This window comes from Marmota flaviventris, chromosome 6 (assembly GCF_047511675.1).
Source record: "Marmota flaviventris isolate mMarFla1 chromosome 6, mMarFla1.hap1, whole genome shotgun sequence".
Taxonomy (NCBI): domain Eukaryota; kingdom Metazoa; phylum Chordata; class Mammalia; order Rodentia; family Sciuridae; genus Marmota; species Marmota flaviventris.
Genome location: NC_092503.1, coordinates 61,889,391 through 61,906,228, shown reverse-complemented (window position 1 = coordinate 61,906,228; position 16,838 = coordinate 61,889,391). Strand labels below are relative to the sequence as shown.

The 16,838-nt window shown below is 31.6% G+C and overlaps 1 protein-coding gene across 2 annotated transcripts in view; it reads right to left on the bottom strand.

Annotated features, from left to right (window-relative positions):
• The window catches only part of Ascc3 (activating signal cointegrator 1 complex subunit 3), a 364,887-nt gene that overhangs the window by 116,959 nt on the left and 231,090 nt on the right, over positions 1-16,838 (bottom strand). For both annotated transcript variants that reach the window (XM_071613180.1, XM_071613179.1), the window contains exons 26-30: positions 9,245-9,330; positions 7,752-7,918; positions 6,323-6,468; positions 6,069-6,189; positions 3,266-3,408 (exon numbers count right to left, since the gene is read on the bottom strand). In XM_071613180.1, coding sequence (XP_071469281.1) covers positions 3,266-3,408; positions 6,069-6,189; positions 6,323-6,468; positions 7,752-7,918; positions 9,245-9,330 — 663 coding nt within the window. The remainder of the gene's footprint in view (positions 1-3,265; positions 3,409-6,068; positions 6,190-6,322; positions 6,469-7,751; positions 7,919-9,244; positions 9,331-16,838) is intronic.

Here is a 16,838-nt window from a genome sequence, read left to right as displayed (position 1 = left end):
GATTTTCTGTTCTCATTTAAAGCATAAGTGTTTGATGTAAAGACAGAATACTAGTTTGAGGTTAATGGTAGAAATAGCAGCTATCAATCAAGTTGAAAATCCAAGTGACATGAAAGGAGATATATCTATCTATCTATCTATCTATCTATCTATCTATCTATCTATCTATATAAATAAAATATCCAGGAACTCTTAAAATTGTGGCAAGAAGGCTTCCTACTGGTAAACATAAAAGGGTATTACTTTGGGGGTTTCTTGATGCAGTATGATTTTATATCAGTGATATAACTGAAAATATCCTTCTGCTTCCTAATGCTTTATTTTGAGATACTACCCAATTGAGAAGAGAGATGAATAATTCTTTTGCGTTTGCTAAGATATAAAATACAACACACATATTATCCTGAGACATATTCTCTGTCCATGCTCTTTGGACTTGCATTTTTCTCTTTTCCAATTCCCTTATTAATTCTTTTTTTTTTTTTTTTTTTTTAGAGAGAGAGAATTTTTTAATATTTATTTTTTAGTTTTCGGCAGACACAATATCTTTCTTTGTATGTGGTGCTGAGGATCGAACCCGGGCCGCACGCATGCCAGGCGAGCGCGCTACTGCTTGAGCCACATCCCCAGCCCGCCCCTTATTAATTCTTGACTTAAGGTTTTTGAATTGCAAAATGACTTAGATTCTTCCTTTTGCCAGAGACAGTGCTCCACAGGTGCCAGGATAACTAGTTCTGTGCTTAGAGGGCCTACTTTGACTGCTAATGTTATCAATACTAGAGTCCTGTCCAGTTAACCAAGTCCTGCCATAGAACCTCAATCTAACACTGGATAAGGGGCCAGCAATGGGAAAATCCACTAAGATTCCACCCTAGAATATTGCAGAAAGTAACCTATACAAAAATTAAAAGGCAAAAGCCTATTTTAAGGTAATTATTTAGGGGTCCAAAAACTGAAACACCTGTCTTATAGCAGATTTAGGTATAATCACATTGAAGTTACATAGTAATCCACTGCACACTTTCTACAATTTTTATTTTAAGATTGATTTTAAAGGCAGTAATAAAACAAAGCCTGAGTTGCCTTATTCTTGAGGTGGACTTGGTGAAAAAAAAGGTCTGATAATGTCATAATTCTGGCTTAATTTAGTGATAAAAATCAGCAAATAAATTCTATGGTTTCCACTTAGCCTTAGTGATAATTTTTTTGCACTGATTAAAAATATATAAAACAAATAATGATTTTTTTCACAGTTCCTTGGGTCACATATTATTACAATAAAATAAAAAAAATTGAAGTGTATTATAGCAGGGAAGAACACATGAGGTTCACATTTGAAGTTAATGTGAGTCACATATGTGCTAAATGCATAGTGCCTACGTACTTTGAGCAAACATCCTCAAACGTGTTCAGTAGGTATGTACTCTGTACCCTGACTTCAAAGAATAGTTTCCATTTGGAACAATTTTAGGGATAAAACATAAGAGAAGTAAAATTAAACTAAGATACATGCTGCACATAAACTAAGTCATCAATATCCCATATAACTATTTCTTGCTTTGTCTCTTAATTTATACTGTTTTAGACAAAAATGGGGTGATTATTTGGGTATACCAGGTAACATAAGACAAAAAATCTTTTAAAAACTTATTTTGACCTTAAATTATTATCTTAAAAATATTTAGTATAAGCATAAACATTAAGAAAACAATAATAAAAAATTAAAGATACAGTGGTAGTTTTCACTCTACTTCAAGTAGTCATTTGATACCCTTTATATTAAGCTAATGTGTGGGGCTCAATGCTAGTGAATAAGGTCATCTATGGAACAAAACAAGAATATTCCGAAATAGCAGTTCACTATTACATATTATTGTAATATAAGCAGTGCTATCCAACAGACTTAGTAATCCTAAATGAATCATGAGAAGTGGAGAGGAAGAAATATGCAAACTATAAGACTGGATGTTTGGAATCTTGTTATTGATGATGAACGGCACTGTTTCTCAGTGCATGAGATCACAAAAGGTGTATGTGAAAGAAGGAAGGGTGAGAGATGACAATGCAACAATCATGTTGCTGATTTCATCATAATTCAATCTAGGAAAATATTTTTTTAAATTGGAAAAATGTAAGGAAGGAAAATTACTATATATTAAATCTATGGAACAGAGGAGGTATATCTAAGAATCAGAGGGAAACATAAGATGAAAAATCTTCTATTTGTGAAAATATACCATGATGACAAAAAGGTAAGCAATGAACTATCAAACTGAGTGTATAATTAATATGTATATGCACATTAGTATTTATATATGTATGAAAAGTAATATTTAAAGTTTTATATATATAAAATTTTTAAATTTGGCATGGCTCTCAAATAAATCTGTAAGTATACTGAAAGAGATAAAAGACCAAAGGAAATGAAGAGACAGCAAAGAAAAATAAACTAAATAAATATATGAAAAATAAACTAAATAAATATATGAAAGAAATGTTCAATAATTAAAATTAAGGCATACGTTAACACAATAAGAAACATTTTATCATAATACATCAATATACTACAACAAATGAGAAAATCTGTTACTTTTCTATACTGCTGGTGATTCTTACATTAATGGTGAAAACATTAATTAATATAGTCCTTTTGGAAAGTAATTAGCAGTGTGTACAAAAAGCTGTGGAAAAGTTCTCATTACTTGACCCACTAATTTTATTTTTACAACTCTATATTGAGGAAATAATTCTAAATAAACCATAGCTGATACTAAAAATGCATAATGACAAAGAAATTATGAACTATCTACATAAAGGAATAAAACCATGTAGTTTTTATAGTAGTTTAAAATTTTTATATACCTTTTAGTATTTTCTAAATTTCAAACAATGATTATATTGTATATTTTTTAAAAATTTAATTTTATAAAAGTGATCATAAGTTCTATAAGGGCAGGGAATGTTCAAAATTTATAAACACATAGTTGAATATAAAATATATACATCATGATGACATCAAAGGAAAAAGTCAGACATGAATACCTAAAGTAAATATTTAATGGGAAAATACTAACTAGAATATTAATCTTGTTGTTTAAAGATGGCAGTGTAATACATTTCTTCTTTCCTCTATTATTTGTTTTCTAAATTTCTGTTATTTTATACTTTTATTGTAGAATAAAACTAAACATAAATCTATATTTCCATTATAATATAATACAAACAAATCTGATATGTATAAGAAGAAGAAAAAAATGTTGCTTACTTCTCTTTCATCCATGTTCAACCATTGCTTTGGATCTTCTTCAGTAGCCAGAAAGGCTATCAATTCCAAAGCAGTAAGTCTAGTCTGACGTCTTGATGAGACAAATATCAAAACAGGTTTGGCTGGAGAATGACTTCTAATTGCTGTTGTAAAGTTGTGGAAAATGAAATGTTAAGTTGCTTAACACTAGAAGATAAATTTCAGATAGATATCAAATAGGTGTACAAAACTGATGGTGCAAATGATTTAGCTGAATTTTTAATTTGGTCATAACATTTAGCATTATTCCAGGTACTGAATGGATCTGACAGCATTCTACATAGATGACAGGAAAGGAGAGATTCCTGGCTCTATCTAAGGAGCATAATGCTCCAAGTTCTATTCTGAATTGACCTGGAAGGAGAACCTTAAATGCTCACATGATTAAGTTGAGTTTTCTATTTCTAAGTAGTGTTTCTGAAATATTTCTGCCTGTGTAAATTGTGATATTATAGTTAATTGGTCCTGGGATCTGATAAGATTCTGTAAGGATTCTGGATGTGGAAATGTATAAGACAACAAATTTCCTCTGGTGAGCAAACTCCCAGGGAATAATGGACATTTTGTTTTCCACAGTTGGAATATTCTGCAGTTTCTCCCAGGAACTAGTAAGATAACTATTACATATACAATGCCTCGCTGCTATGGTAATGCCCTCCATGAGGAGGCTGTGTTAGAGTCTTATCAGCCTAGACCTTGATCTCAAGATACTCAGCTTCTAGGAATAAAGAAACTCTCTTGTTAGACAACCACTGAGTCTAAACCTGTCCATATGACAGTAACTTTATACAATAAGCTTTCTTGAGAGTTACACAAAGCTCCTAACATTGCACATTGCAACTTAGTATGTAATTGAGGAATAAGCTGCACAATGTTGCTAACTCTCTAACCTCCCTAGTGATACAATGAACAATACATACTAATGATGACAATGACCTAATGTAACCTATTTATATAAATAAAGCTAGAAGCTCGGGCCAGCAGCTTTTGCTTTGACTCTGCACCTTGCTTCTGTTTCCTTTTGCTTTCCTTGCAAAATTCAAGTCCTTCAGGGTGATGAAAAATGTTCAAAGACTACAGATAATTCCTTTTTATTTTTTCCCTGTTATGAGATGGAAAAATTAGAAGAGATTGTCCCAAGAAACAGACAAGAAATAAATCAAAAGAATATTTTCCCTCAGATTTTCTAAAACCAGGACTTTTCAAGTGGGAAATAAAATACAGAAGTTGGCTAAGAGGTTGCTCTGCCTGAATGTACATCTGAGAAATAGCACAGGAATGCTCAGCACACACAAGGTGAAATGAATATTGGGAAACCTGAGTAACAACACTGGAGGAATACTGTAAATCAAATCTATAAAAAAAATTACTTAAAGAACCACATAAATCATTTTGCTCTAACTGGAACTGAGGTTTCTTTACTCCAAAATGCTGATAAGATAGCCCAAGCACAATTTATAAATGTCTATATAGCTTTCTTAACACAGAGATATTCACAAATTTTATGTGAAAAAGTTCAACTTTGTTGTAATTTCTTGTTTGAAATGTAAAGAATTCCTTTTTATGTCCTGAGATATAAGGTTTATAATGGAAATGCTGACATGACCTTGACTTCTAAACTCAAAGAAATACAGTAATCACTACCAGTGTAATAAATAGTTTATAAGGACAGCAGTTGTGCTGATACTGTATCTTAAGAAGTGCAGGAATTTCAGCTATTTACTATTGATTTACAAAATACAAAATGCTTTATTTCCATTAATGGTATGCAATCAGCCATTTCTTAAATAGATATACACATTTTCAACAATACACATGAAAAATAAACTCATTTATCTTATTTCCCACTTTTTAAAACCATTTATCAGAATAGTATAGTATATAAAGGATAAATTGATTGTAAATCATTACAAAAGCAATGTTTAAACTCACATATTATTACAATATTGGTATCATTTGTACACACAATCATGAATGAATTTGTCTCTTTTTTAAACCACAACATTTAATGGATTTTTGCTGCTACAAGAACAGGTGTAGCTGAACAGTTCCCAGCAGATTTATTGTTCATTAGTGATTTTGTACAATGCTTCTGTGGAGGTGTAAATAATCTGAATGGCTGAGATTGGTCTCTAGCTCACAATCAATACTTTGCTTCTGTCATAAGGCTAATTACAGAAGCTAAAAAGTCACCTCACAACTGTCACCTCACAATCAACAGCAGTTCACATTAGAGAATTTATTTTGGAGGTTATTTTTAATTGATACAATAAATATTCCTAATGTAGTCTAAATTAAACATGTTTCAATAAAATAGGAGTGTTATTCTCAAATCTTTCCTGTTTGACGAATTTTTTAGAAATGGAAAAATGAAAAAACAAAACAAAAACTAAATTACTGTAAAAAAGTACTGAAAGTTTTATGGTTTCTAGTAAAAATAAAGATTACGTGAATTTTTACTTGTTTCTATTGATCATTGTTTAAACTAGTAATTGTCCTAAGAAAATGTTAATAGAATTATTTGATTGCTTTCAAAATTACATATTTGTATCCTACTACAAAGACACTTTTGTGAGATATGTCTAATTTCAATGTAGTTTAACATATATATTCCTTAACAGTTGAAGTAATCAGCTTTAGATATTTGCATAAGTTGGACCACTATTACCCTTTAAAATAAACCCAAACCATTTAGAATACAATTGATAGCTATAATACAGAATGGTTACTATTTCAATCTGAAATAGTAGAAACTGAAGCTCACCCTGAAATGCAGGCTTGTTCATACTTGCCATGCGGGGACAGTAATGTTGACCTGGAAAGCCTTGAATGTGAACTTCCAGTGGAACAGGGCGTACTGATGGTCGGAAGTTGAACAAGCCCATCTATAGTTAAGATGAGAGAAACCATTTCAATTTATATATTATACAAACATATATATGTTCATAATGTTATGATGCCTCCTTAATGTGGCTACCTATGTCATGTTACTGCCTGACTTATCCATCTTTCACATACCTGCTTAATATTTAGCCAGTCAGCAAGGTCTCTGGCATTAGCTAATGCAGTAGACAATCCAACTATCCTAACAGGCTTTTCCGTGTGTGAGGAGATAAAATTTGTTCGAGATACAATGACTTCTAGAACAGGACCTCTTTCTTCCCCTAGGAAATAAGAATAATATACATTAATCATTTGACAAATTCAAAATGGCTGCTGCAGGCAGGCATGAAGTCAAGTTTATAGGTTCCTCAAAAACCTAAAGATAACACTACCATATGATAGAGTAATCCCATTTCTGGGTATATATCCAAAGGAAATGAAATCAATATGCTGAAGAGATATATGTGCTTTCAAGTTCAATGCAGCACTGCTCATAATAGCTAAGAAATGGAATCTACCTAAGTGACTGTTACCAAATGAATAAAGAAAATGTGCTGTGTATATATAAGTGTGTGTTCATGTGTGTATATGCATATATGTATGTTTATACTTTTAAGCAATAAAAAAGAATGAAATTCTGTCATTTGTAACACTATGGATGAAGTTGGAGGGCATTATGTAAAAAGAATAAAGCCAGGAAAAAACTGAATGATCTAACCTATATGTGGAATCAAAAAAAAAAGTCAAAATTGATATAAAGAGTAGACTGGTAGTTGCCAGATGCTGGGGGTTGAAAAGGAATAGGGAGATATTGACCAAAGGATATGAAGTTTCAGTTAGACAGGAGAAATGAGTGTGTGAGTATACACAGTACACCAGGCCAACTATAGTCAATAATAATGTATGTTATAGTTGTGATATGTGGTTTCCCCAAAAGCTCATGTGTGAGACAATGCAAGAACACTCAGAGGTGAAATGATAATAAGTGTTGTAATCTATAGTGGGTTAACCCAGTGATATGGATTAACTGGGTGGTAATTCTAGGCAGGCAGAATATAGCTGGAGGAGACAGGTCACTAGGTGTTTGCCTTTGGGGTTTATATTTTGTCTCTGGTGAGCAGAGTTCTTTCTGCTTCATGATTTCCATAAACTGAGCTGCCATGATGTTCTGCTATACCTCAGACCCACAGCAATGAAATTGAACTTTTATAGACTGAGACCTCTTAAAACATGAGAACCTAACGAACTTTACTCCTCTAAAATAGTTCTGGTCAGGTCTTTCAGTCAGAAAGAAATGAAAAAGCTAAATGTATATTTAAAAATTGCTAAAAGAATAAATTTCTAATGTCTCACCATAAAAATTACAATTGATGTAACAGATGTTAATTTGCTTGATTTAATTATTCCACACTCTGTGTGTGTGCGCGTATGTGTGTGCGTATGTGTGCACATCTTAAAATATTACATTGTACCCCAACATTATATACAATTATCTGTCAATTAAAAATAATATCAATAAAAAGACTCAAAGTTTGTATAATTACTTAGAAAGAGTGGTACCAACCAAGCAGATGAATTTCATCTATGATGAGAATAGTAACTTGCTGAACATAGTTCCTATTTTGCCAGCTTCTGCTGACTCCATCCCACTTTTCTGGTGTAGTGACAATAAGGTCAGCCTGGGCAATGGATTTCATATCAGGACTCACATCCCCTGTTAGTTCAATAACTCTGGAAGGAAATAAAAATGACTCTCAAGTAACACATAATCTTGTAAAGGCAACAATATATCAATCCAATAAAATTTTATGATGCTTAAAACTACTTTTTTCCTCTTTGATTTCTGAAATTTTCTGAAATGAGTCAAAAATATAAATCCAATTCATTGACACATCTTTTATACAGATGTACAAAAGTGTCAGACTTTGTTTTGACTATATTTATAGAATCTTTACTCTAAGTGAATTTATAAAGGTGAACTTCTATCTCCTCTACAGAGTGGAACTAAAATCTTTTTTCTTTGGGGGGAAAAACATTTTTGGAAATAAATATCATTATTATTTTTTAATGAGGGAAAGTATTAACTTGATAAAAGGGGACACTCAATAATAATAGATTGTGTATAACTTTCATTTCTTAGGTTTAAATTTTCTCAAGATAACAAATAAATTAAAACATACCAGGATACTGAATATATAATATATTCACATTATTCAAAGAATATGTTGTGAATCATCTCTGGAACATCCCACCTAATTCTCATCCAAAAGCATTCATATATTTGTATTTTATCGTTTTTTTTAAAAAGGGATAGGACAGTTTACTTAAAAGTCTTATTTTTTCCAATTATCCCTAGAGATCATTTATTCAGTGTATAAAAAAGCTCATTGATCTATATAGTTATACAATATTTTTGCATTGGATAGAGGTATATAATTAGTGATGCTCTATTGGACATATAATTATCCACAATCATTTGCTATATACTTTAATGAATCGTTTTGTAATATTCAAAAATAGTAAGTAAAAACAATATATTCGTCAAAGAAGTTTTACATGTCATAAGTACTCTCCATACACAATGCCTTTTAAGTGGTTTCTAGAATTTACTCTGAACAACATGAGAAAAAAATAAAGAGAAATAACATGTTTCTTTTACAATGAGAACATATTGAAGGGATTGGGAGTATAGCTCAGTGAGAGAACGCTTGCCTAGTACATGTGAGGCACAGGGTTCAGCACAAAAATAAATAAATAAAATTAAGGTATTGTGTCCATCTACAACTAAAAATATGAAAAATTATATATATGTACTATAATATATATAGAAAAAGTTAGCTGCCACCTAAAAGTATTCATATTAAGAAATTAAAAGAAGTTCATTTTTCAATCTTAAAACATGGGAATATTGACACCATTTTATAGTAGCTATGAACTTTTAAATAAAAGATTAAAAAAAACACTGTAAACATATTCATAGGTATTATGCAACTCTTTCATTTATTGGTCTTTTCAGACTATTGAAAGTGTATCTCTTGAACAAAAAAAGGAACTTACTTTTTACCAAGTTTTTCTTCTATTCTAACCTTCCAGTCATCCATTCTTTCACGAACTAGGGCTTTTAGGGGTGCAATATAAACTGCCTAAAGAGGGGGCAATGAGCAATAGGACTTTAATAAGAACAATAAGGTCATTTTTCAAATAAAATAAACATAAAATTTGTCAAAACAGGACAGTGTGGTTTTTAAATTTCACAGAATACTTAAATTTTTAAATTATTGAGAAAAAGGTCATTAAGTTAAACTACACGTATCCAAAATAAAGAGAAAATTAATGCATCATAAACATTCTATCATAAAAATACTAACAGGTGAATTTAAAATAAAAAAAAACACTAAAGGTATTTTCCTTAGGCATTTTATAATGAAATTCTGTTCTAACAATGTTAATACATTTATAAAACTATGAGAATATATATTACACAAAAAATTAGGATTTTGACAAAAATAAATATATGATTTCCTATTATGCTCAAGATTCATCTAAGCTGTAACTCCTGAAATAATGTATTTTGAAGTAATGTATTTTGAAGTTTTTTTCAAGGTTTTTTAATTATTACTTTTAGCACTTTTATTAGTACATTGTAGTCATACATAATATTGGGGTTCATTTTGACATAATCATATATGCATGGAATATAATTTGATGATCCATTTTAGCTCCCAGTACTGCTTCTTTCCATTCCCTCTTCCCTGTCTTCTACTCTACTGGTCCTCCTTCTTATTTATTTATTTTTAATTGGTGCTTTATAGTTATATATAAATGTGGAATTCACATAGCATACTTCGGTCTATTGCATTCTACAGTTCCTCTCTTTCCCTGTCCCACCTCCTTCCCACTCTGTTCCCTTTCTCTACTCCATTGATCTCCCTTCTATTTTCAAATAATTCCCCTTCCCTCTTTTCCCCCTTATTTTGCTCTAGCTTCCACATGTGAAAAAAAAAAAAAGAATTCAATCCTTTCTGACATATGGCTTATTTCACTTAGCACGATGTTCTTCAGTTCCATCTATTTACTGGAAAATGCCATGATTATAGTTGAGTAAAATTCCATGTATATATGCAGTTTCCATGTATATATATATATATATATATATATATATATATATATATATATATATATATACACCAGTTTCTTTACCCAGTCATATGTTGATGGGCCCTTGGGCTGGTTCCATAACTTGAGTATTATGACTTGCATTTCTATAAAGATTGATGTACCTGTATGCTGATTTAAACTTTTTGGATAAATACCAAGGAGTGGGATAGCTGGATCATATGGTGGTTCAATTTCTGGTCTTTGGGGAAATCTCCATATTGCTTTCCAAAGTAGTTATACTAATTTGAAGTCCCATCAACAATGTATGAGAAACAAACTGTTTAAATTTTAATGCAGATCTTAACAAATTCCAGTCATATATTTTAGCTGTTTCAATTTTATAAAATACATTATTCACTAAAACAGCACTTGTTTAAAAAATGTCTCAAACTAGAGTATTAACTCTTCTTTTTGATTTTTTAAAATATATGACAGCAGAATGCATTACAATTCTTATTACATATATAGAGCACAATTTTTCATATATCTGGTTGTATACACAATATATTCACACCAATTCATGTCTTCATACATAAACTTTGTATAATAATGATCATCACATTCCACCATCATTAATAACCCCACACCCCCTCCCTTTCCCTCCAAACCCTCTGCCCTATCTAGAGTTTGTCTATTCCACCCATGCTCTCATTCCCCACCCCACTACAAATCAGCCTCCTTATATCCGAGAAAACATTCTGCATTTGTTTTTTTGGGATTGGCTAACTTCACTTAGCATTATCTTCTCCAATGCCATCCATTTACCTGCAAATGCAATGATTTTACTTTTTTAATTGCTGAGTAACATTCCATTGTGCATATTTTCCACATTTTAAAAATCCATTCATCTATTGAAGGGCATCTAGGTTGGCTCCACAGTTTAGCTATTGTGAATTGTGCTGCTATAAACATCCATGTGGCTGTGTCCCTGTAGTATGCTGTTTTTAAGTCCTTTGGGTATGGTCCGAGGAGAAGAATAGCTGGGTCAAATGGTGGTTCCATTCCTAATTTTCCAAGAAATCTCCATACTGCTTTCCATATTGGCTGCACCAATTTGCAGTCCCACCAGCAGTGTATGAGTGTAACTTTTTCCCCACATCCTCACCAACACTTATTGTTGTTTGTATTCTTAATAGCTGCCTGGAGTGAGATGAAATCTGGGTGGTTTTGATTTGCATTTCTCTAATTGCTAGTGATGATGAACATTTTTTCATGTATTTGTTGACTAATTGTACATCATCTTCTGAGAAGTGTCTGTTCAGGTCCTTGGCCCATTTATTGATTGGGTTATTTGTTCTTTTGGTGTTTAGCTTTTTGAGTTCTTTATATACCGCAGAGATTAAGATTAGTGCTCTGTCTGATGTGTGAGGGGTAAAAATTTGGTCTCAAGATGGAGGCTCTCTATTCATCTCACTTATTGTTTCTTTTGCTGAGAAGAAACTTTTTAGTTTGAGTCCCATCCTATTTATTGATTCTTGATTTTAATTCTTGTGCCACAGGAGGCTTCTTAAGGAAATTGTGGCCTAATCCCACATGATGGAGATTAGGGCTTACTTTTTCTTCTATTAGATGCAGGGTAAACAATCCTTAGCAGGAAGATTGAAGCAGGTGGCATCACTATACCAGACCATAATTTATACTACAGAGCAATAGTAACAAAAATGGCCTGGTATTGGCACCAAAACAGATTGGTAGACCAATGGTACAGAATAGAGGACATAGAGACTAACCCACAAAACTACAATTATTTTATATTAGACAAAGGTGCCAAGAACATGCATTGAAGAAAAGATAGCCTCTTCAACAAATAGTGCTGAGAAAACTGAAAATCCATATGCAACAAAATGAAATTAAACCTCTATCTCTCACCATGCACAAAACTTAACTCTTCTTTTTTACTAAAATATTTCTGTGGATCAATAATCATATAACAGATTAAAAATACTGGGTTCAATTCTCAGCACCACATATAAATAAATGAATAAAATAAGGTCCATACATCTACAAAAATATTTTTTAAAAAAATAGAGAAACAAAGTAAGAAAGAAAAAACACTAACTGAAAATCATGGAAAAAGGAAGTCTGAATATTTCTGAAATCACAAATGATGAAGAAACAGCACATAATTGCAACATGTCTAAGATACCTCTATTTCAAATGTAATATACTCGTACAATTTAAAAACAAGAAAACCTTAAATGCTACATTAAAAAAATAAACCTGTTAGAATTAATAAGCAAAGTCAAGAAAGGTACAAGACATAAAAATCAATAAACAAAAATCAGTAGCATTTCTTAAAACTAACAATGAGTTATCTGAAAAGAAATAAAGAAAACAATTCCATTCACAACAACATCAAAATATACTTAGAATTTAATCAAGAAGATAAAAATCTTTCCAAGGAAAATATACAACAACAATCAAAGAACCTCTGTCTCTCACCCTGCACAAAACTCAACTCAAAGTGGATCAAGGACTTAGGCATTAGACCAGAGACTTTGTACATGCTAGAAGAAAAATTAGGACCAACTCTCCACCATGTTGGCTTAGGAAAGGACTTCCTCAATAAGATTCCTAAAGCACAAGAAATAAAATAAAGAATCAATAAAAAATCAATAAAAAGTTTCTTCACAACAAAGGAAACAATCAAGAATGTGAACAGAGAGCCTACAATATGGAAGACAATCTTTGCCACCAGCATCTTATACAGAGCATTAATCTCCAGGATATATATACAGAAATCAACAAACTTAACCAAATAAATAAGTAAACAACAACAAAAACAAATAACCCAATTGACAAATGGGTTAAGGAACTAAACAGGCACTTCTCAGAAGAAAAAATATGAATGGTCAAAAAATATATGAAAAAATGTTCAACATCTCTAGCAATTAGAGAAACACAAATCAAAGCTACACTGAAATTCCATCTCACCCCAGTCAGAATAGCAGAGGTTCATTTATACATTGTTGGTGGGACTGCAAACTGGTGCAAACACTCAGAAAGCAGTCTGGAGATTCCTTAGAAAACTTGGAATGGTTGTACATTCTGTGTCGAAGGAACTGCTGAGCTAGAGTCAACACTATACAGAGATTTGATAAATTGTGGTATAAAGGTGTATTAAGAATCGTAATGCAAAAAATTATGAATGTATTGCACTCCACTATTGTCATGTATGTAAGAAATAATAAAAAAAAAGAAAACTTGGAATGGAACTACCATTTGACCCTGTTATTCCACTCCTTTCTTTATATCCAAAGGACTTAAAATTAGCATACTACAGTGACACAGCTACTTCAATGTTTATAGCAGCTCAATTCAAAATAGCTATGATACCAACCTAGGTGCCCTTGAAGAGATGAATGGATGAAAAAATTGTGGTATATATACACAATGGAATATTACTTAGTCATAAAGAAGAATGAAATTATGGCATTTGCTTGTTAGTAAATGGAACTAAAGAATATCATGCTAAGTTAAATAAGTCAGTCACAAAAATCCAAAGGCAGAATGTTCTTTCTGATATGTGGATGATAACTCACAACAAAGGAGGGGAAGATTCGAAATTCACTGGACTAGACAAAGGGAAATGAAGGAAAGGGAAGGGGTGACTGCAATAGGAAAGACAGTAGAATGAATATGGAATATCATTCCTATCCTCATATATAAATAATGACCAGTGTAACACTACATCATGTACAACCACAATAACAGTATCCTAATTGTAACAAGTTATACTTATTCTATGTATGTATAATATTTCAAAATATACTCTACTGTCATGTAAAAAAAATAATAATGATAAAAAAGAAAAAAACCCTTTCTTTTTCATAAGGTTATAGCTAAAATCAAAGAATTCTAGAATTTCAGAAATGATGGGGACTTTAGAAATGATTTAATACAATTTTTTAGGAAAAAGTTCCAGAGAAGTTGTGACGACCCTTCTGTCACACAATAAATTGGTAGTGGGGGTAGAACAAAAACCTGATTTTCTTTCTTTGACAAACTATGGAAAAATTTGGAAGCCCCTGATTGATTTCATGTAATGAAATCATTCTGTTTCCTTTGGAGTTTTATTTAGTTAAATTAAGTTTGCCCTGTTTCTACATTTATTCAAGGAGTACTGACAACAACAGAGAAAATTCCTCAACATGAGAACCAGAATAAACGCGTGCAATCACAGTTCATCTATTTCATCAAGGAATAAAGGTCCAGTGAAGTTTTGAAACTTGCCATCATAAAGTATGAAAAAGTGTCTACCCATTCTGGATCACAGTCTCCTTTTCCAGCTTCCACTTTCCAGTACAGTAGACTTTATTGCAATCTGAGACACATTATGCTGTTTTATAAGCATATAAAATAAAATTAAACGATTAACTGAAAAAAAGTAAGAAATTAACTACCCAGAACAATCTACAGATTCAATGTAATCCCTAACAAATGCCAATAGCATTTTTCTTAGAGACAGAAAAAAATCTAAATTATTAAGGAACCATGAAGAACCAAAACCCAAAGAAATCTTGAGAAAGAATAAAGTTAGAGGCATTCTACTTCTTGACTACAAATTATAGTACAAAGCTTCAATAATTAAGATAGTATGGCGCTGGCACAAACATATACACATAGACTAACAGAACAGAATAGAGTCTAGAAATAAACACACATCTTGTCACTAATCTGACAAGAATACCAAGAAGGAAAAGGATAGGCTTCAATAAATGGTGTTGATAAAATTGAACATCTACATTTAACAGAATAAAACTGGAACCTTGTCTTACACCATATGCAAAAATTATCTTGAAATTTACTAAAAACTTAGATGTAAGATCTGAAACCATAAAACTCCTAGAAGAAAACAGGGAAAAAGATCTTGACACTGGTCTTAGCAATGAGTTTTTGAATATGTTCCCAGGAACACAGGAAAAAAAGGTGCAAATAAACAAACAGGGGTGCACCAAAGCTACAAAACTTCTGCACAGAAAATGAAGCAATCAATGAATTAAAAAAATAACATATGTAATAGGAGAAAATTCTTGCAGATGTTAATAAGGTGTTAATATCCAAAACATATAAGGCACTCATAACCCAAGAACAAAAAGCCTAAAAATTCTATTATAGAAAAAAAAAGGTGGAGGGACAAATGAGGCAAATAGATATCATTCTGTTGAAATACAGAATGGCTAACAGACATGAAAAGGTGCTTACTTTCACTAATCATTGGGGAAATGCAAATCAAAATCACAATGAGGGCTGGGGTTGTGGCTCAGTGGTAAAGCACACATCTAGCACGTGAGAGGCCCTGGGTTCGATCCTCAGCATCACATAAAAATAAATAAATAAAATAAAGGTATTGTATCCAACAACAACTAAAAAATAAATATTTTTTAAAAATCACAATGAGTCAACACCTCACATCTGTTAGAACGAATACTATTAAAACAACGAAAGTACTGGCAAGGATGTGGAGAAAAGGAAACTGCTACACACTGATGGTAGAAATGTAGTTGGGGAAGCCATTATGGAAAATACACATGGAGAGCCTTAAGAAATTATACATAGAAAACATCATCATCATCATAGGAATTCTACTTTTGAATACATATCCAAAAGAAATGAGATCAATATCTCAAAGACATGTACACTTCTATGTTTATTACATCATTGATTAGAAAAGCCAAGATAAAGAAACAGTCTAAGTGACCCAAGATGGATGAAAAAAGAAACTGAAACACAATGGGAGATCTTTCAGCTTTACAAAAGAAGAAAATCTTGCCATTTGCAATAATATACATTGTGTTAAGAGAAATAAGCTGAAAACAACAAAACACTGAATAATTTCACTGACAGGTGCAATTTTAAAAAGTCAAATTCATAGAAGCAGAGTAAAATAATGGTTGAGAGGGGTGAAAGTGGGGGATATAAGGAGATATTGCTTAAAGGATACAAAGTTTCATTTATGTAGAACAAGTTCTAGAGATCTAACGTGCAGAAGGGTGACTGTATTTAATAATATTGTACTAACAGACTTGAAATTTGCTGACTAGATATTAAATGTTCCCACTGCAAAAATATGTAATTATCTGAAGTGATGGATACCTGAGCTATCTTGATTCTAGCAATTATTTTATAATGTATATGTATATTTAAGTATCACATTGAACACCTCAAATATAAATCATCTTTATTAAAAATAAAATAGCATTGGGAAAAAATTTACTAAATATTATGTTTTAAAAACATTAAAAATCAATACTTATTTGATTCCGGTGTTATTTGACATTAATTGGCAATATCAATATTTGGAGGAATGTAGCATAAGTTATGTCTATATTTCCTGTGTATAATCAAAGTGTTTTAAAGTATTAGCATTTCATTCATATCCAAAGAATGATTAAGAATTGTTATATACCTAACAAGTACAGCTAAGAATTAATTACCTCATAAAAGAAGTACCCATGAATTATAGATATGAGGATGTGTGAGCACTATATAC